The following is a 20,894-nucleotide window of genomic DNA, read 5'->3' as shown; positions in this document are numbered from 1 at the left end:
CCCTTACACGCACGATTTTTTATTTTTTAGAATACTTCCCGACCCCCCATTTTCAATAGGTTATGTCACGGAGCAAATATGAAGTCGATTGGTTCAAATTTCGGACAATTATAGTGTTTCATAGTAAGGTCCAAAAAACAGTCGAAAATCGCGAAAAAAAGATGGATATCGGCATCGGACCAGGGCCATTTCTTATAAACTTTTGTGCCTCGTGGGGAGTTAAAAAGGAGGCAAATTTCAATTTTGTAGCTCCAACGGTTCGAAAGTTATTCAGGAAAAACCAAAAGACGAGAACTGAGAACGGAGAACGGAGAACGAACAAACAGACAGAAAAAATTTTTTTTCGACGGTGATCATTTCTGTACCAACGGCGATAACAAAGGACCTACCGTTACCGAGATATAAAATTTTTATACGAGCGCAGATACTTTCGATTTTATCGATTTTCGAAAGTAACAAGAAGAGATAGATAGAACGTGGTAAAACTATGATTGTATGGTCTAGTAACAATACTAAGCGTAGTCTTTTCTGAATTTCATGCGTATGCTTGATGCCTCTATTATTAAGGTGCTAGTTGTTCAAAAAATTTGTAAAGATCATCAGTACTCCTTAGCGCAGTTTGTCTTGGCATTTGTGCAAAGCATCATATTCAGAGGAATTTTTCTGGGATGAAATACACAACTGTTCCCATTTTGAGTATTTGGTAATATTCAATAAATTCCGTCCGTAAATATTCGAACAATACTCAAATATTTGCCCATGTTTTCCTAACTATAAAATATTCAAGTGAATTTAAATGATTGCAACTTGCAATAAAAAACACAAATCCGAATATTCAAAAATCATATTTTATATTTTCATATTCTCTACCTGTGTTGTGCAAACGTGTAAATTTTAATAGGAAACGCTGACTTAATATACTTAATATTACATGAAACAGAATTGGCAAACACATCGAATATTCCCTTACTCTACCTTTTCGTTTGAATTAATATTTGCATTATTTAGGACCAAGGTGTCATAAATATTTGCCTGCAGGTGATTTTATGTACGACAAACAATCTCGAATCAAGTACACATCCTCACTCGCCAATAGCGCAAATTAATTACGAAGCTGTGTGCCTGGATATTGAGTTCAAAGGTGCAATGCACAAGAGCATATGAAAGGAAATTATTTTACACATGCAGAATAAACCTTAATTAATACATCGTATTATTTAGATATAATAAAATACTAGTTTGCAATAAAAATTAATTTTAAGAATTAAAAAATATATCCTTGATATAATGCATATAAACCAGACAGTGCTCAACAAGCTTATTGTTTTAGAAACATAACGCATTCCGTTTAATAATAGCTAAATATGAAACTACGATCTTTTATTTATAATATGAATGAATAAATCGTCGAACTTGAATATTACTTGTCTTGTACTGAGTATCATGTTATTAGCCACTGCTTTAAATTACTAAATAATATCAAATGCTTTAACTCTATTTCCTACAAAACAGTTTAAAGAATTAGTTTTATATGTTGTATAACTGTTATATTCATCTTCAAAAATGGGCGTCATTTAACTGTTGTGTAAAGTTCTAATACAAAAAAAAATCTCTATAGATTTAGAAATAAAACTGGGTAAACGGCACTTGAGTCACGAGATTATTTGGCACGAGCGGAGCGCAGCAAAGCGAGTGTTTGATAAAGGGGGAATTTAAAAACTTTACCACACTCTACTAGTTTCTACGACCGTTAGTTTTTAGCTACCCGTGCGGTAATATCTCGGAAATATCCGAAGTGGCTCGGAGAGAGAAGAGAGTAGCAAAAGAGAATTTTATATTACATAATTTATGTACATTTTGTTTTCCACGGACGAAAAGCACCAAAGACAACAGGTTTTTGACCCCCTTTTCTAGGACTCGAGCTATGTGAAAAACTCACTTGATCCAATGATAATGCAACCGTTTGGCAGTGAATTTGTAAAAACTCTATCGAGTAAAGGTGTTTGGTTTACGAGTTATTGAAATAAGATCCTGTCAAATAAGATGTGTTTACATAAGAAAGAACCTTCTTTGATACGCTTTTTCTCGCAAATCTACGAGGTAAGTGAATACAGTGAGACAAACAGTACAATTCGATTAAAAAATGTGTCCAGTAATATCCAATATCGGAATGAGCGATCAAATAGTAAGAATTGGTTATTTTACATACACCATTTTGCTTTTGCTTTCCGCGTATCATGAATGGTTGTATTTCCAAATTCAAACTCGCAACAACAAAACTGCGCTCAAGATGGGATTTCCGTGTCGATCCTCTATACAAAAGCGAAACCAATTTTCCTAAGTCGTTCGCGTCATTTGCACTTGGTAAAGTGAAATTTTAAGAGTTCGTATCGCGCGAACTAGTATGTAGTGGCAGTATAAGCCTAATCCTATGTCATTTAACGAAAAGGAATCCCCAAAGTACACTCGAAAGGGTCGCATTATTATTGTTATGGAACGGATAAGCTCGAAAGACGAAGGTAAATGGCACCCTCTGGCAACAACGTCTCTGCCATGTATAACTTACGTTCAACTCCCAAATCGCAAAAAACCCTAGAGCCGTTTACTCACGTATAAGACTCGCTTAGACAAATGTTTAACTATTTCGCGACAGCGAAACACGCGGCAGTTTTGTTCAAATAAATCGTATCGATATTTGTGCTAAAGGTAAATGTTTTTGGAAATATCGAATATCTGATTTTCCACGTTTTGCTGTGATTTCTCATGATTAGAAATAATTCAATAGCTTTGTTTCCCATACGTTTGCAAACTAAAATAACGCAGGCTATAGTGCATTTACGTTTAGTTTAAATTAACTTTATGAGATCGAAAGGTTCCACGTTGGGATAAGTACGAGGTGTGTTCAAAACGTAAGGCGACTTTTAAGTTTTATCAAAAAGTGTTTCTTTATTTATCAAAATTAATCTTATCCCCCCCCCCCAGATATACTACACTTGTGCCAACGTTTTTTCCAATCCTCGGATCACTTCTGGTAAACATACAAACTTGCTGAAACTAACATATGTTAGAGAACTTATTTTTTTAGCACACCTTGTCCAAAGAGCCGTTCCTAAATCAGCAACACAGTAAATACAATGTCAATTCGTCAAATTTTTAGTGTCGAGTTTTTGAATCTTTATTATTATTATCGTTTCATCCTTTGTAAGTATATCTGTAAGTAATTTGTATTCGACATTTGTATACGCAGGTCTAAATGCAAGTAAATTATTATTGAATTTTGACTTAAAATTGTGATTAATTTAATGATATTCTATTAAGTTAATTTTGATCTCTTTCTCTTTCGATAGTGTATCTGTCCTCCAGCTTTGAATTTAACGTACATATTCTGGCAATAATTGAATAGGAACCGAACTTTCTCTTTTCTGATTTTCTTCTTGTTCCTTTTTGTAACGATTATTTATTATATAAAGCTAAACATTTCGCTCATTAATTAAAAAAAAAACTTAACAATACATATGCACATTCTGCCGCACAATTTTAACCAAACTATATGACATAATATAAACATAATAATGAAATAACTTAGTTAATACTAAAGATTGGCAACTTTTAGTACTGAATTTTTAAAACATAGCAAATAACTCCAAAAATCAATAAATTTGAGACTCCAAAAAAATTCTCTCATGCGGAACTCTTGGAGCGTTGATGATTAAAGCAAAATACAATGCGCATATTTTATTCGTAGGGATTTACCGCGAAGAGAAATAGCCTGAACAGGCCACTAACGAGTTGACGTTATATTTATAGTGAATTGTTTCCGTAATTAAGTCTTTAAAACTCGGTCGTAAATAACCGCGTTTTGCCAAGCCTGATAATTAGAATTAAAAATGGTTTAAACTAGTTTCGCTGAATACTACGCAATTGCGAAAACATTGTTTTATGGCACTCCAAGGTTGACTACTCTGCAGAAGCCTCTAATGCCTAAAAAAAAATAGGCGGTGAAGATATAAGTCTTACTCGGTTTATTGTCAATTTTTTTTTGTTTCTCCAATTTAACCCTACGCGTGCTACTGAATCTTATATTAATAAATTTTAAATAAACATTTCTTATTAATATTAAAGATTTAGCATTAATTTGTTTTCAATATTTTAAAGTCAATGAAAAAATTAGTTCATGAAAATTAGGTTTGGAAACCTATTATTTCAATTTTTATAAATAGTTTTTTGTTATCTCTTGAACTAACATTTTAAATAATAAATTAATAAAAGTAAGTTAGCAAGTTAAGTTAAAGAATAACTACACAGACTAACTAACTAAGCAAGAAATGGTTTTTCATATTTTTTCAAGCAATTCCTTGAAGCCCATTTATCAACGGATCAATAAAAAGTCATTCACGGCGCTTTTATGCGGATCTAAAAGTTAATGAATTGTCCGCATGGATGCAGTTTGATAAGACGAAAATATGGATGACTATTTGTAAAAGCCAACACTACAAAATCTGATGCGCCTGGTAAGCCCTACTTTTATTAGGAGAAACATATAATAATTATTAATTATTAATAATATAATACTAACTAACGAACTAACCAAAACTACTCGCAGCATAAATTTAGAACTTAAATGTTTATTTAGATTTTACTAACCAAAATTTAACAAAACTTCAAGTAATAAAATTACTAAAAGGTGCCTTATGATACTTGAGGCATGCGGAACTAAATAGATAATTTCAAACACAATTCTCTATGTGTAATCACTGATGAGCAATTGTATAGTTTTTTAATAATTAATTATTGAGGACAAAATTCCATACTTTATTTAAGTACACCAAAAGTGGTCTTAAAACTTGTTTTTGGTTTGTTTGAATATGGACTACTGAAGTGAAGTCCTCTCGCTAATAACTGGTAATTAGTTGATATTAATTAGTGAAGATGACTTCTCTCTCTGAAGATAGTTTAAACCAGCCGTTAATTTATTGCACATCTCGATTTAGAGGTTGATTCTGTTGCTGTGAGTAATTCAACTAATTAATTAATTATTATGTTTCGCTTTTTAGTCTTGAAGAAAATTATAATTATAAGTGATTATACAATAAAAGGTCATTTGCACAGAGCACTTCACACCTTTCATTGCTTGCATTACCAGAAGACCGATAATTGTCTTTTGTAATTACTTATTGCCTTTTAAGATAGTATATTTTGCAACAAGTTTTGGTTAGTCAAGGGACAAGTGTTTAATAAAAAAACAGCACCACAAACATGTGTTTAAAATCGACTGAAAACATTCGATCGCTGCCAGGCCCGTGACTAAAGTGACACTTTGCGCATGGCTGATCAGTGCGACATTTCAGAGTAAAGAGTGAAACAATATTTTTAAAAGGACTAATTAATACAGTTGCGATTAACAAAAACAACACTTTTCAAAGTATTTTCGTAAATTAACCTTTTCCGCTTGTTCAAAAGTTGAAAGGCTAACTCGCAACGGCGAAAAAAGCACATAATGGAACACGGTCCCTCGTCTCTTTGGAGATGAATAAATGAAAAACAGAGAACGTGGAACTTAATTAACCAATTATTCGCCGGAACACAAATATTTTTACCTGCCCGGCACTACGTTACATACACACTGGTCCCTTGATATTTCTTCCGCATTTTAGGGAATATACTTACTTTGCCATACGTTCTTTTATAGATATTTCCCCTTCGCTTTCCTATTTTATAATTTTATCATAAACAGACTTAGAATTTTTACATGAAAAAAAAAAGAATTTTGAAAAACTTGATCGCATATACAGTGTGTCCCACTTAAGAACTGTACACCCTTGTTGATAAAAAAAAATTGTTGCACTAAAACCTTGGTTTGCTGATTGATTCATTAAAGTCATAGCCAACTGAGACTATTTAACAAAAGAGAGAGAAGAATGAATTACTATCAGGGATTTTTAAAAAAATAAATTGGCAACGAATTCTTATTCAGGGGTACTTACAATACAGGGTGTTTGAAATATATTTGATTACGGTTTGATTTTGATAATTCTTTTGCTGTTGGATGGACCTCTCAAAAACGCACTAAAACCTTATGTCAACTGGAACTTCTTTTTGATGTCAAATATCGAGAAGGGCTAGTAGGGATTTCTTTAAGAATAAAGGTCAACGAATTCTCGTGTAGAATGTTTATTTATGATTTTCTTAAAATTAAATCTGTTCAGAGATGATTAGATATGAACTAAACATACTTTACAATGCTGTATTTTTTAAATTAAACACGAATTTTAATTCTCATCTAATAATGAAAATAACAGAAATATCAAATATCACCTGTATCCTTTGTAAAATCAAGGTTGCCATGGACAAGCTAATATTCGACAGCCAAATTGACTATCTAATTTATATTTTAATCTTGTTTACTAATTAATGCTATTGTTTTAAGATAATACTAAAAAATGAATGTCCCTAAAAAAGTCGTTTTTATTAGTATTTGTGATATGTTTATAATTAAAATTTGTAAGGACTTAAAATCACATAAAATAACCTTTATTTACAAGGTTTACAATATTTATTTTTTTTTTAATATTAAAAAATTTAGTCATTGATCTAGTTACTTTTAGGTAGTCCTGAACACGAATTTGTTGTCATTTTCAATTTGAAAAAATCTCCAAAAGTACTTCTCGATTTTCAGCTTCAAAAAACTGTGTCAGTTAGCCATAACTTGACGAAAAAATCGTTTCATTTCTCTTTAGTAAGATCTATCCAGCAAAAAAGAATTATCAAAATTTAGCCATAAACAAACATTCCGCAGAAGTAATGCTTTAGCGAGGGGCCCGCGATATTTCGAGCATTCTGTATTCAAACTTCATGGAAATTAGTATAGTTAGGTTTTATGTAGTCCTGAATAAAAATTCGTTTACACTTTATTCTTAAAGAAATCCTTAATTTCCCATCTCGATATTTGACATAAAAAATTAGTCCCAGTTAGCCATGACTTCAGGTTGAAACGTAAGATTTTAGTGCGTCTTTGAGAGATCTATCCAACACAAAAAAAAATTATTAAAATCAAACTGAAATCAAAGATTTTACAACGATGTACAGCCTTAAGAGGGACGCAAATGATATTTCAAACATCCTGTATCCAAACATTATAAAAAATGGTAAGTTGGGTTTTAAGTACTCCTGAATAAGAATTCTTTGACAATTTATTTTTCAAAAAATTCCTAATAGTACTCCTCACTTCTCTCTCTTTTGTTAAATAGCCTCAGATGACCCCGACTTTATGTTGAAACAGTAAGCAAAACAAGGTTTTAGTGCATTTTTCAGAGACCCATCCAACAAACAAAATATATCAAAATCGAAAAGTAAACAATGATTTTACAAGGGTGTACAGTAAGTGGCACACACTGTATTAGTACGCCTTATTTTTTTTATTCAAAACACCCAAAACTTTAACATTTCTTTAATTTTGATTTTGAGTTAAATATACGATGGTTTCCTGTTCAATAACAAAAATTTTTATAGTGGGGAATAACTAAAATAAACTTTAGAATATAACAAAAAAATCGCTGATGTTGCGAATTTGATTGAAAACATTATACAAATTAATATTTTGTTCTCTCTGCTCTCTGCTCTTTGCTAAAATGGAAGCTACAAAAGGAGATAATAAACTAAAAGGTAAAATAAGAGTAATCCTCCTCACGGAAGCACTTTGTTGTTGACTGACAAATTGAACGCGCTATATTGAAAAGCAATAAAATATTTATACAGCCGGCAATGGGCCACATCGGTCCATGGTGCCTGTAAAAACGTGTGCTAAATTTGTACCTTACTAACGGTACCTCCAAGCTCTTTAAGGTTTTTGATATCACAATAGTATTTATTTTTTTATTTTATTTGAATTATGATAACTTTTTTCCAGTTCGATGCATCGATGTGAATGTTAATCTGCAAGCAAATCTTTTTTGCATTCCTTAGAGGCAACCAATTTTAAGGGAACCTTGCTTGTCAGTTTTGAAACAATTAAACTTTAACACCTAAGATTTTGAAAATTAGTTAAGGGTAATTCCACCGTAAAGGGCGTTACGTTTTAGATTTTTTGATACACATTTTCTTTTATAACGAGATATTTATTGCAGCGCATTTAATGTAACACATACAATGTGGACCCGTGAAAGTAGTTATGAAACGACAATAAGAGAAATTATTATGAACTAAAAAAGGGGGTGTTATTTTGTTTTTATTTGTTTTTTTACACAGATCTAATCAAATGAAGATTGCATAAAATTTGACTTGACGATTAATATTTTTTCTTATCTAAATGGACAACTAGACACGCTAGACATGCAAATTAAATGGGTAATTAGTATCTTAAATTTTTCTTATGGGCTTTTTTTAAGCTTAAAATTACGTTACGGTGATATGCGTCATTCAATTTTTTATTTTGGAATATTTTTATGAATACTATGATAAATGAAAACACAGCGAATACTTTAACTAAATGTTAAAATACTTCACAAATAACATTAATAAACATTTTTCTGAAAAAATGTAAACATAAATATTGAGTTACATATTAGGCCCTAGCGGTAAATTTATCTTTTCTCTGGATTTTCTTTTAACATTTGCCTATATTTTTCCATTCTGCCAGTGATTCTGGATTAGGTTATCAAAACTAAAAGCAAGAAAAATATGTACAAGTGTAAGATAGAGTTTACTAAACGTGTTACATACTAAACTTTCTCTACGACTGTCACGAAAAAAAATCACAATTTAACAAATTGAAAATAATAATAATAATAGTAGTTGCCAATAAACCTAACGGTTCTGCTATTGTTGTCTCTTTGAAATGTGTATGTTAGACAGAGAGAGATGTATTATTGGATATGTCATATAAAACAAAGGAACAACACAATTTAAAAAGTTTATGTTCATTATTTGACTTTTACAATTGAGCATTAAATAATTTATTTAAAAAAAAAGAATGCAATTAGAAGAGAAATCATTTTAAGAGGATTAACCAGGTCCTAACCTTCAATTTTGTTTGTTTGTACTGATGAGACGTCAAAATTCAAACCGTGCGGTAAAATCTCCGAAAACATACGATTGCTCCCAAATGTCCGGAGTGGCTCGGTACCCGTGAGAAACGAAACTGACGTAGTAAAGTGACACTTCATTCACGCTAGATCGGTTTGCAATTAGGCATTTTACAGACGGGAGTAGAAAAAGTCATTGCAACATTGTTTTACTAGTGAAAAGAAATTTGATAAAAAATAAAGTGGTCATTTAGGAAGACACTATATACCTTTTTTGAAATATGTTCGAGTTTTCAAGCACACTTTTCCAATCAAAATTCATACTAATTACAGAACTGTTGTTATCTGTCAAAGTTTTTACTTCAGCAATTGTTTTGTAGCGTGTCAAAGATTCATTTCATGGCCTACTTTCGCTTGAAGCAAAACGAATGGTGCTAAAGTAACAGCCGCAGTAGAAACCTTTGTTGTGAACAACAGTTTTTAATATTTATTTTTTGAGAAGTTCCCCGTAACGGGTGCGACAGATTTAAAAAAATATATATTTTTTGAATTTAAAACTTTTTATTAACACAAATTTTTCATAAAATTGAAGGCAAAATTTTATTAGAATACCAAAATTTCGCGATTTTTCTAAGTTTGGAAGTCAACTGCGGCTAACAGTCATAAAAGGGTTTGTTTTAATATTTATTGAAATACGATATAATTCAAGATGTCGAACTGAAAGCTTTGCGTAATTTTAAAATCAAATCTCAAAAAATGCTTCCTTTGCCTATTGGGGCAGAATCTAAGCAGACTCGAAGATATTTAATTTATATAAAATAATATATAATAACTGCACTTTTTTCAGTTTGGAAAATCAATTTTTTTCAAAAACGATAATTGACCCAAATTGAAGATATTTTGAGACTTTGCATCTTGAAAATTGGAGGACTTTAAGGCTACATTTTTATGAAGATCGCATGTCCATCACCTGTCAAGCATTTTCGGATGCGTATTTAGAAATGGGAGAGATGAGATGAGTAGTTGATGTTATTTGGTAGTTGTGGATGATGTAGGCACATGGCTATTGTGTTTGTATTCTCAGAGAAAACTTTGCAGTTTGGTTTACACTGTACAGTGATATTTTTATTTCTGCTCATTTATTGGTTGAAAAGTCACGCGATGCGATTTATTATGAAATAACTCAAACAGATAATCTGAACAATTTGCGTCCAAGCTATAATAGGTTAGCTGTTAAATGTTGCGCGTACAAGATTGAACCAACGTTTTATGACCTTTAAATTAATCAATTTGTTAACGTTGAATTATGTCATATGCAGAATAAGCACTAAACGATTAAATTGCATTTTCCTGGCTCGCATGAAACCCAAAACGGTAGCTTCCTTTTGGCTAAATGGTTCCGGGTCAAACGAATGTCGGCATCGAGAAGAATAGAGATCGCGTCGAAGCCCAATACTGGCCGTCGACTAAAAAGTCGGCTTTAAAAGAGAATCAATTCAAATATGGATAACACATTGTCAGTGAATTTGGAAGGATCATTGATATGCGCCTTCATGGGGAATACGGATCGTTTATTTTTATTTGCACCACCGTTTTTTATCTTCTCTTTGTCCTTTAATGCGATAATTTTTAAGTTGATATGTGGACAGTCGTTCTACCGCCAGTCGAAATGTATTTGCGCAAATGGCCGAGCTTATGTGATTTAGTAAAACTGTTAGTATCCAACATTAATATAATTTGATCAGTCGAGCCAATCAACTTCTTGCTTAATTTTTCAAGGAAACTTCCACAGGCTACTCGAATACTATTTACAAAACTTCTGTATTGCTCGTCCGTCGGTTATTGATGAAGCGACCTTGCTGACGTTTCGCCGATCATCTTCTTGGCTTCTTCAGGCCTTAACTGAAGCTGGCTCGCATTCCACTCTGTACCTGCTTATATATTGTTTCAGGGGGGCAAAAGGTAACCGCGTTAACCGCGACTCAGGAAACTTTCCCAAATATGGGAATCAGCCATCCAAGACAACTTTCATGTCCCTCCTTTAGCTCCGCCCTCCTCAAACAAATTAAAACCCTAATTGAGTCAATACAATAAGGAAATCCAAAAAAATTCCTAAGCATTGCACAGGAATTCCGAGGAATTCCCAGAAAAATTCCAGCGAAATTGTGACCACGGAGTACCTCTCGCTTTTTACTCCCGTTTTACCCCTCGTACAATAATTAACAAAAAAAAATAAATTCAATTAATAAAAACATAAATTGCTTGTACCAATTTAAAAGGGAATATGACATGTACTAAGAAACATTGGCATTATGTGACAGCGTGCGAAATGTAAATAAGTGTTTAATGAAAATGTCCATATAATAGGTTACCACATTCACTCATTACTCAAAAAATTCATATGATTCACGGAGTACATCTTACACCTGCGTTTTACCCCTCGTACAATAAGTAACAAAAGAAAACAAAATCTATTAATTACAATATAAAGTGGTTGTACCAATTTAAAAGGGAATATAAAATGTACTAAGAAATATGGTCATTTTGTGATAGATTTCTAACCTGTTCGTATCAATTGTTTCGATTATTCTAAATTTATTATCTTTGCCTGGTTTACGGTGTATCCTAGTATTGAGAAAATGAAAAGACCATCACTCCACTTGACTCTTTAGGAATAGCTCGTTTTCCCTGTGAACTTTGTTGCAAATGATATTTTGCTCAAACCGAAAACTTCCAGTCTCCACACTATTTTGGCAAAAAAGTTGATTTTACATAACAGAATGAACGTTTATACAAGTGGTTTCCGAGGACAAGCATTCAGTGTGTTCGTTATTGAAAGTGATTATTTCTATGAATACGGATACCCAGGAGCAAAAATGCTTATTATTGATTGTATCGAATACTCATTCAATTTTGAAGCAGATTACTTTTGGTGCCGCAATCGCCTGCTCGCACCTATAACAAAATGTAAAAATATTTTATTTATTCGAACGAATGAATCAAAAATCGGATTGGTGTCGAAAAGAGCAACAATTTTAAATTATACAGACTGTTTAAAGTCGGACCTATTCATTTACATAAACAAATAAATCGGAATACGACTGAAGACCGCTAGCAAAATAATAAATCGTGTTACTTGGATTAATTAAACTAGAGCCAAAAAACGATGCTATTCGCTCATAGGGAAGTAAAAAAAGGATCAATGGCATGCAGTCGGATAATAACCGTTGAATAGAAATGAATGAAAGGACGTCTTGAAGCGCAGCTTCAAAACATCGTCCGTAAAGTGAATGTCAAGTATATGCTTTGAGATACTACAACGTTGGAAGAAAAGGTTCATGGCTGCTTGTTTACGCTAACCAATATGTAGACGATCCGAACAAAACTTATATGGAAATAATCCGAACAATACCTTCACAAGAACGGTACGTCAGTTGAGGATACACTTTGGCAGCAATGGAGTTAATTATAATGTCCTTTTTTGTCGAAGTGAACAATCCCGTAGGCGTTTCATTAAAACGAGACGTGTTTTAAGGATATATTGAAAATTTGAATTTACGAGCCAGGTACAAATATTGACTGAAATTAGAGGGTCTGGGAGAAGGTAAAGAAGTTTTGTGTGAATCAAGGACAATACTTTATTTCATTGGAACTACAAGGGTAATTTGTAATACATCGATTAAGAGGTAATTGAAGAGGTCATTCAAAACTGTAATAGTCCAATATGGCGTCGATTAGAAAAATGATAGTTGATAACGGTTTAAGAAAAAAGAGACGCCCTAAAGAATTTTTACTTCGACAAAAGATGAAACTCAAACGGCAGATTTTTTTTTCAAAAATTTTAAATATACATGTAAAAAAAAATAAAAAAAAACAAATTTCAGTTTTTCCAATATATATCCGAATTTGCTAAAGATACCCGCGATGCTGACCATTTCTAGGATCCCAGGTCGCAATAGCGTAGCATAGTATTTCAAATATATAATTAAAATAAAATTAATATTAGCCACCGGAAACGCTCAAAGTGTTTAGGTTTAATTATGCTGACGTATTAAAGTGACACCTTGCGCACGCCTGATTAATGCATAATTGGATAGTTTAGGGTAGGAAGTAGAGGGGGAGTAGAAGAAATTTATTTATCCAAGTGACTGGTGAGCGGTAAGTGATATAAATTACTTATTAGTGCGAATTAGAAAAATCATAAATATATCAAATTTGCAAGTTTTTATTACGACATCAATTTGGAACAATAATCAGTTAACGAATAACGTACCAACACACACAAACAAAATTTATGTTGACACTCGCACCCTTCGGATTTTATAAATAGTTATTATTAAAAGGATTACCTGGCGGTGTCGGATAAAATGTAAGAGACAAGTTATATTCTGTATCATGGCTGCGTGATTTAATATATTAATACAAGAAAGTTAATATTTTTTATTTATATTAGGCAGATACAGTTTTCCACCAAACTAATCAAATTATCAAATTATGATATATCAGAATAGATGCGAGAACATTTTTTAAAAGAAATAATGTTCATTAAACAATGTCTGAAAACCCGTCGCTTTAATAAATACACTTTCTTGGCAGCGCTTGCAATTACCTTTTATCGATTGACGTAATCCATTCCATCGCTACATTCGAGGTTCCCCAGAAAAGTGCGAACGATAGATCGTGCCTCTTCAAAAAAAATAAAGTTACGAATCCGCGTGAAATCGGGTCGCCATCATTTACGCGCTCATTTCACCACGAGAGCAACAACTGGCTGTTTTCGTTGTGTGCGACGATCGCCTGCCGAAACACAGGATAAAAAGGTATGCGCAAGACGCGCTATCAGGATAACTTTGGATCGCTCTCCCGATACACTCTCACCTCATCCTTGCACTCCGGAAATTGTTTACATACTTTTTGCCACCCTATTTTTCATCATTTTTAAAAAGAATAAAGTTTGTTCTCACAGCCCACCTCGAACAACTTTACAACCGTTTTCAAACTAGTGATATCGCGCAGGTGTAAAATAATTCAGTTTCTGGTAGGTTTCAAATTGCTTATACCAGATTATCGTTCGATATTTATTGTCCATATATACGGTATTAAGTGACATCATATAATCTAACGAATGAATCTCAAGTTCGCTGAATGAATGGCAAAAATACTCGTTTTAATGGTTGTCAGCAAGTCTGCTACAAAGATTTGGTACAAAATGCTTGTCTTGCCACTGGATCTTTCGGCGGGATGAAATAGTGACAGTGATAAATCGGGCAAACAAGGCTTGTCATGGTTCCGAATTGCCAGCGGACCTTTATATTTCGCCACTAACACTGCAGAGAGTTCCGCATTCGTTTTTAATTTTAGTGTTTGCTTTAATACATACGAATATGAAAAAAAGTGATTAGGATCTACTAATACCAAAAAAAGATTCCCAATTATTTCAATTTCAAATTCAAAAAATCATTTGTTTCGGTATTAGTGCTAACAAGATTGCGGCACTCTCCAAATATGAACAAACTCTCTTACTACTTTGGCTACTAACACTGCAAAGGATTCCTATATATGTTTCAACAAGGACATAAATTCAAACTCCAAAGCATAATTTGTTCCATTCTTATTGAAAACAAAATTTAGTCACCATTATGAAAGAACTGATAGAACGGTCTTATTCATTTTTCTAACAAAACAAAAGTTTCCCGATTTCATACAAACATTTCCGGTATTGAAGGCCATTTGGTCACCAATAATTTAATGAATATAAATTACAAAAGAAAGTGACTCACCAGTGCAAATATTTTTTTTTCTGCAGCGCAAAAAATTCTTGCTTTTAACAATCACTCAAGACTTCACTATTTTTAAATAAGGATACATGTTCTACACAACATGTTCAATCAGTTACAATTTCGTTATTTAGTCATTTCGCAGTCGTAGCGTTTAAGCTTGTGTGCTAATTGTCTTTAGCACACCAGCTACGAAATAGTGGTCAATGTCATTAATAGTTACAAATAAACTCTAATTGATTCATAGAGATTATTATGGGTTGTGTCTAAACAAATTTTCTCATAAACTTTTTGTTGCAACTATATAATTGCTAGATATTATACAGATAATTTTTATTGTTTTATTATTATTGCATTTATGTTATTATGTTATACTTATATTATTATATTTATTATATTAATATTTTTATCCAAAAAGATTTAACGACGTTCACCAATGGCCATTGACAGTTCGTCAATTCGATAGGTTTCAGTTCAGAAGGAGCATTTTAAGGCAGTATTTTCTCAAAATATGCCCAGATATCATTCATTGTTTCGGAAAAGTGAGTTAAGTGTTTGGAGATCACAGTTAGAGAAATTCATAGGAATCCGCGGAAGATCATTCTCATTTCTACAAAAACATCATAGCCTATGCGTTTGGAACTAAAAAAATTATCACAAACTTTTTTTAATCGGTGTCTGGATATGAGCGTTTACCACTGGTCTGTGCTTTTAGATCGGTCGATAACTCGCCTGTAGAACATAGATGGCACGACAAGTACCGTTCCAAGAAATACTGAAATTAAACTGTACTTCTTCACTGTTCCTGTAACAATGGTTTTAAACTTGCTACTCATGTTATTAAGTAAGACTTAATTGAATTTTACGTTTCTAACTGACGTAAGCGAGCAATTTTATTTGTTAGACAGATTTAGACAAGCCGAAAGTCATGGCTGCTCTGAAGTTTGGTCAAATATGAGTCTATGTCGACAACAGTGCTTTCCATTTGAGAAAAACCAACTCTAGCATGGTAAGTCACTTTTAGCATAAACATTTGAATTTTTGTGAATCTTCGCGTTTGTGCGGGTTTGCGTATGCTCAGAAGTGTTTCAATTCGGGTTAAAACATTATATTTAGGCTAGCCGCACATTGAGGGCACCGTAGCCCAACACAGCGCAGCCGAGCATGCGAAACCTTTTTGCAACGCACGTAAACACAGTGCACATATTGCATGCAGCAACGAACTTAGATACTCAAATGATACGGTTTAAATACTTTTTATTACTATTAAACATAAAATAGCAAATAACCTTAGTTTACTTAGTTACTCAGAAATATATTCTCATTTGGTTATCATTTATTACATTTAATAAATTAAATTCCCCATGAGTGCTTCCTTGCCTTAAATAATCGTTTTTCAAAACAGATTTCGTATGCGTTTTGGACCAAATCTATAACATTTATAATATTACCTATTTCCGAGTCTGATTCCGAATCCAAAAGTAAGATTGATAACTGAGCTGCTGAATTCATATTTAAAAAGGAAAACTAACGAAAACGCGCTGGAAGAGTATATAAATAGTTTTCCTCTTTAGTTCTTCCGCTATTCTGTGCTAAGCTACGATGCCTTAAATATGCGACAAAGCGTGCAGTTGGGAATGATCATTCGCGCATGCCTCAGCTCCCAACTGACTGAGTTACGGTTACGAGCTACGACATTATAAGTTTGGCAGAAAACAAAACGCAATATCAGTCTCTGAAATCCGGATATTATTGGCAATGCCAAGCCGTGTTATTGCTATTGTCACAGAACACTAGCAATCTTTAGTAGTTTTGTGTCAATCGTTCATTTTTCGAGGACCGAATCATTTCAATCAATCGTCGTTCATTTCAATACTTTTGGATGCCAACATAACCGGCAATAGTCACTGAATCCGAACAGTCCGAACGACCGATTCAGATTCATTTGAATTTGAATTATTGTTGTGTCTATATGTTATGTTTTCTGTTCTAGTTATTATAATATTTAGCTGTGTTCTGCTTTTTATTGACTCATGATTTTATCAAAATAGGTGCTACGTATTGGGGTGTACCAGTAATACATTAATTTGTTTAAATTAAATGCCTCTGTGAAAATAGATATTTCATTCAATATTATTCAATATTCAATTCAACACATAAGCAAATCTACCAATCGATGTCGCAACTCAATACCATAAAATAATTATAACAATACTTCCATTCCTTTTCAGTGGCCTGTCTCAGTCATGCATTTAAATCTTAAACCATTCCGACGAATTCGATTGGTTTTGGTACGGTCGGTCAATCGGTCATCCTGTATTCAGACCGGTCAGGGCGGCAGCGAGAGAGAACAAGGTTATCGAATCTTTACGAACAAGCGGGATTCGGTCGTTCGATCCTATGAAGTGATAGAACCAGTGACCGAATCAATCGCGATTGACACAACTCTAATTGTTGTGTTTATCACCAACTGGAAAACTTTTCATCACCAACTCAAAACTGTAAGGAAAAAAATGTGCTTATCCACGGATAAGTGTTGCCTTATATATGACTCCCACTCACAAACATTTATAATACTTCGCGGGAGTTTAAATCTCCCGCATGAGCATGTTGAATGGACCTTCTCAATTTTTGTTCCATAGTTGCTTCATTTGTTCCTGTATTATTTTCATATTTAATTTTCTGAGAAAACATTTTAATTTTGAATGATAATTTTAATGAAATAGCAAGTAAATTCCAAAATTAGTAATATTTGTTAGACACAACACACACACCCGACCGACGTGGCTGGCGATGGTGTTTAAATAAAGCTTAGTTATATTTAAAGTGACAGTGCATAATTTGGTATTTTAGAGTAGGCAGTAGAAAAACATTTTTGGGATATTTCCGCACTAATGTTAAGATAAAACAAACGTTACAACGTTAACATATACAGAGATTTTTATATGTGCTTTTTAGAGTTAGAGTTCACTGCTACGACTTTTCTTTACGATTAGGTGCGTGCGTGTAATATGTTACTTTATCTGGATCTTTTAGAACTCTACTCTTCGATGGATTTTTAATACCTTAACCCCTATTAGGAATATTATAAACACGCCAAGGTGCCGCTACTGTCATCTGTTTCACTTTAAAATATTCGGACATTTTTAATTTATTATAAATTTAGAATACGGGTTTGTCTCTTCAAGTAACAAAAGGAAAAGTTGTAACGGAAATTGAAGCTAATATTTACAAGTTAAAGAAAAAAAATATGAACAGAAAAATGTAAGTTTAAAGGACCAGAGTTTCAGCTGAATAGGTATACATGTGTTCTGTCATGTTATGCTTACTCAGAGCCGATTCCTAAAGCTACCCTCGGTAGTGAAAAAGACTAACTGATCGTTCTGACTTTACCTTGCGATAAATTAAGTACGTCAATAGTTGGCACTGTAGTATAATAATAATAATAATAATATCTTTATTATCCCACATATTTAGAATACAGTCGGTGTATTATGGATTTCGTCAAGTAGGTCAAAATTAGGTGTACACAATATAGATTCCGTAAATGAGGCAGAAGACATTAAAAATTGATATAATAAAAATTTGTGACAGAGCACATCAATACAGTGGTAACTTACATTAATAAGTAAAATATTCCTTTAAATTATAAAAACTGTTTTGAAGGAGAAAAAAATTAGTTTGGATTTAAAAATGTTTGTATTATTTTTTAGCTCTGGGGAAAGTTTATTGTAGATTCTAGTCTACTTTTTTATAGAAAACTGTCTTTGTTACATGTATTATAGTCGTGAAAATCTCCGTTTTTTTATAAGTTATTTTTCTTTTTATACTCCCATAAACAAACTTCTAATATGTATAAACACACTAAAGGCAGTATTTTAAACTCCCTGAAGAGAGGCCTGAACTATCCGACGACACTCCAGCAATACACCTTAGGACTTTCTTTTGGGATTTGAAAACAAATATCGCATGACTTGAATTTCCCCAAAAGGGAAAACCATAGAGGAATCTGGAATGGATGTAAGCACAATTGAAATTTATCATGCATTTCGCATTCAAAACAGTTTTTAATTTTTTTATGAGGAAAAAATAAGTGTGCAGCTTTGAAAAAAGGAATTGGCATTGAGTTTCCCAAGATAGGGTTTCGTCGAGTTCTAGTCCTAAAAATTTAGCGTGCTTTTTTATTTGAACGTCCTCCCCGGCCGAGTTGACATTCACAGAAAGATTTTTTTTGTGCGCATTTGAATATCAGTACACTTGTTTTTTGGACATTCAAAAAGAGTTCGTTAGTGCTGAATGAATTCTGTGTTCAAGAGTTTGATAACAGTGTGAAGAGATTAAACATGAACAGTTGTCAGTGAATTCTGATAAACTCAAACTAGGCAGGTAAGCAGAGGGCTATTCCCCATTATTTCAACATACTGCCTACGATTTGTTAGGAACAATCTAAAACACGTCAGTGCTATTCCAGGAATTCCGTGTTGTTCCACCCTACTCAACAAAATTTCGTGGTTCATACAGTCAAACGCCTTACCAAGATCACAATATACCTACACTCAGCGTGCTCCAAAAATGAATGAAACACTGTTTGGGTTGATGTACCTGTTCTGAAGCCTTGCTGACAAATATTTTAACAAAGCATGATATGATTGCTATTGGAAGATAATTTTCTGCAGAATGCTTGTCGCCCTTTTTAAAGATGGGAATCACACGCGAAATTTTAGGGGGCTGTAGGAAAAGCTTCCTCTGCCAATGATGCATTTATCGAGGAGGTTAATGGACTCAGGGTATAGTCCATATTGCAAAAGGCAAAAGGCAAAAGGCACACTGCCAGGGCCATAAGAATAAGTTAGATATTTTCTCTTGCCGAATTTTTGTGCGTTTTAATTTTGTCAACTATTTTATTAGGAGCTTCTGTAAAAAAGGTGTTGATAAAATTGGCTAATGCTACCATCATTGCTCTCAAAATTCCATTTATTGCTTCCACTTATCTCAGACACAATGGACTAAGCAGTATTATTTTCATTATCTGACATTTTTTGCTCATATCAACCTTTTTAATTTTTTTAGATGTTTGCTAGAACACTGTTAAAGTACCACATGAAAGTAGAGTAAAAATCATCAAATTTTTTATCAGTACCGCCGGATGCACTGCAGACGTCTGACCAAATCTAAAATAAAAACACACTGTTTTTGTTAAAATTTCTGGCTAGATACGAGGGCGCTTAGTGTACCCGAGTTTAGCCCTGTGTTAAATAATACGGTATCGTGGTGTGAAAATGAATTTGCTAATACTTTCGCTTTGTATGTTGCATCTTTTACGTAATTGTGAAGATTATAAGATTGTATTAAATCAAAAAAGTTACTTTTCTCTGATAAAGGGTGTTAAAGTCTCCGCTTATAACAATTTGGTTCAAAAATTTTATACAATATGTGTTTTAAGTTCCACTTTACCACTTGGTGATCTATAACAGGTGATCAAATAGACAGTCTCGTGTTCGTCAAGATTCCACACAAGTCCGCACACCTCAATATCTTGTCAGGTCCATAGAATTACATACACCATAACTTTGTACAACGACATTAGGTCAGCCTAAGCCCGACGAGCTTTAACCATCTTCAAATCCAATAAATCCGAACCGCCTTTGAAATCTATATAACGTCGATAACGTTGCTGGACCTGATAATTGATACTTAGAATTCTATGTATATGAAGCATACTCCAAGGGGGATCGAACCGGGGCACAGGTGTCTTATGGAATTCACTAACCGGTGGGCACATTCAGACAGTTTTATTTTCAGGAAAAGTAACAATTTCCTAGTATTCTATATTATACTGATCCAAGGTTCATCGGCATCTTTGAGAACTTATTGACCCTTTCAAATTGTCGCTCTTACCATTATGTCGAGCATAAAAATGTTGACATTTCTTGTTCCTTTACCTTTTATTTTTAGAGTTGATTTTCTATCTTTCAAAATTTTCCTAACATTGTTAGAGTTAACCATTTCAATCTTACTTTTTAAATAACTTTTTACATATTTTCTGAAACTTAATGTAAAGGCGCAAGGATAAAGGTTATCATAAAAATCAAACAAG

At 33.1% G+C, this 20,894-nt stretch overlaps 1 protein-coding gene across 1 annotated transcript in view; it reads right to left on the bottom strand.

Annotated features, from left to right (window-relative positions):
• Positions 1–14,939, bottom strand: part of LOC132703709 (rap guanine nucleotide exchange factor 4) — a 178,821-nt gene extending 163,882 nt beyond the window's left edge. Inside the window, exons 1-2 of the mRNA XM_060673134.1 lie at positions 14,801–14,939; positions 13,630–13,817 (exon numbers count right to left, since the gene is read on the bottom strand). Of these exons, the coding sequence (XP_060529117.1) occupies positions 13,630–13,658 (29 nt within the window). The 5' untranslated portion in view covers positions 13,659–13,817; positions 14,801–14,939. The remainder of the gene's footprint in view (positions 1–13,629; positions 13,818–14,800) is intronic.
• Between the last annotated feature and the right edge of the window lie 5,955 nt (positions 14,940–20,894).

This window comes from Cylas formicarius, unplaced genomic scaffold (genome assembly GCF_029955315.1).
Source record: "Cylas formicarius isolate icCylForm1 unplaced genomic scaffold, icCylForm1.1 PGA_scaffold_6__28_contigs__length_40554024, whole genome shotgun sequence".
In the NCBI taxonomy this organism is placed as follows: Eukaryota; Metazoa; Arthropoda; class Insecta; order Coleoptera; family Brentidae; genus Cylas; species Cylas formicarius.
The sequence above is the reverse complement of the archived record's forward strand: the minus strand, read 5'-3'. Positions and strand labels throughout refer to the sequence as shown.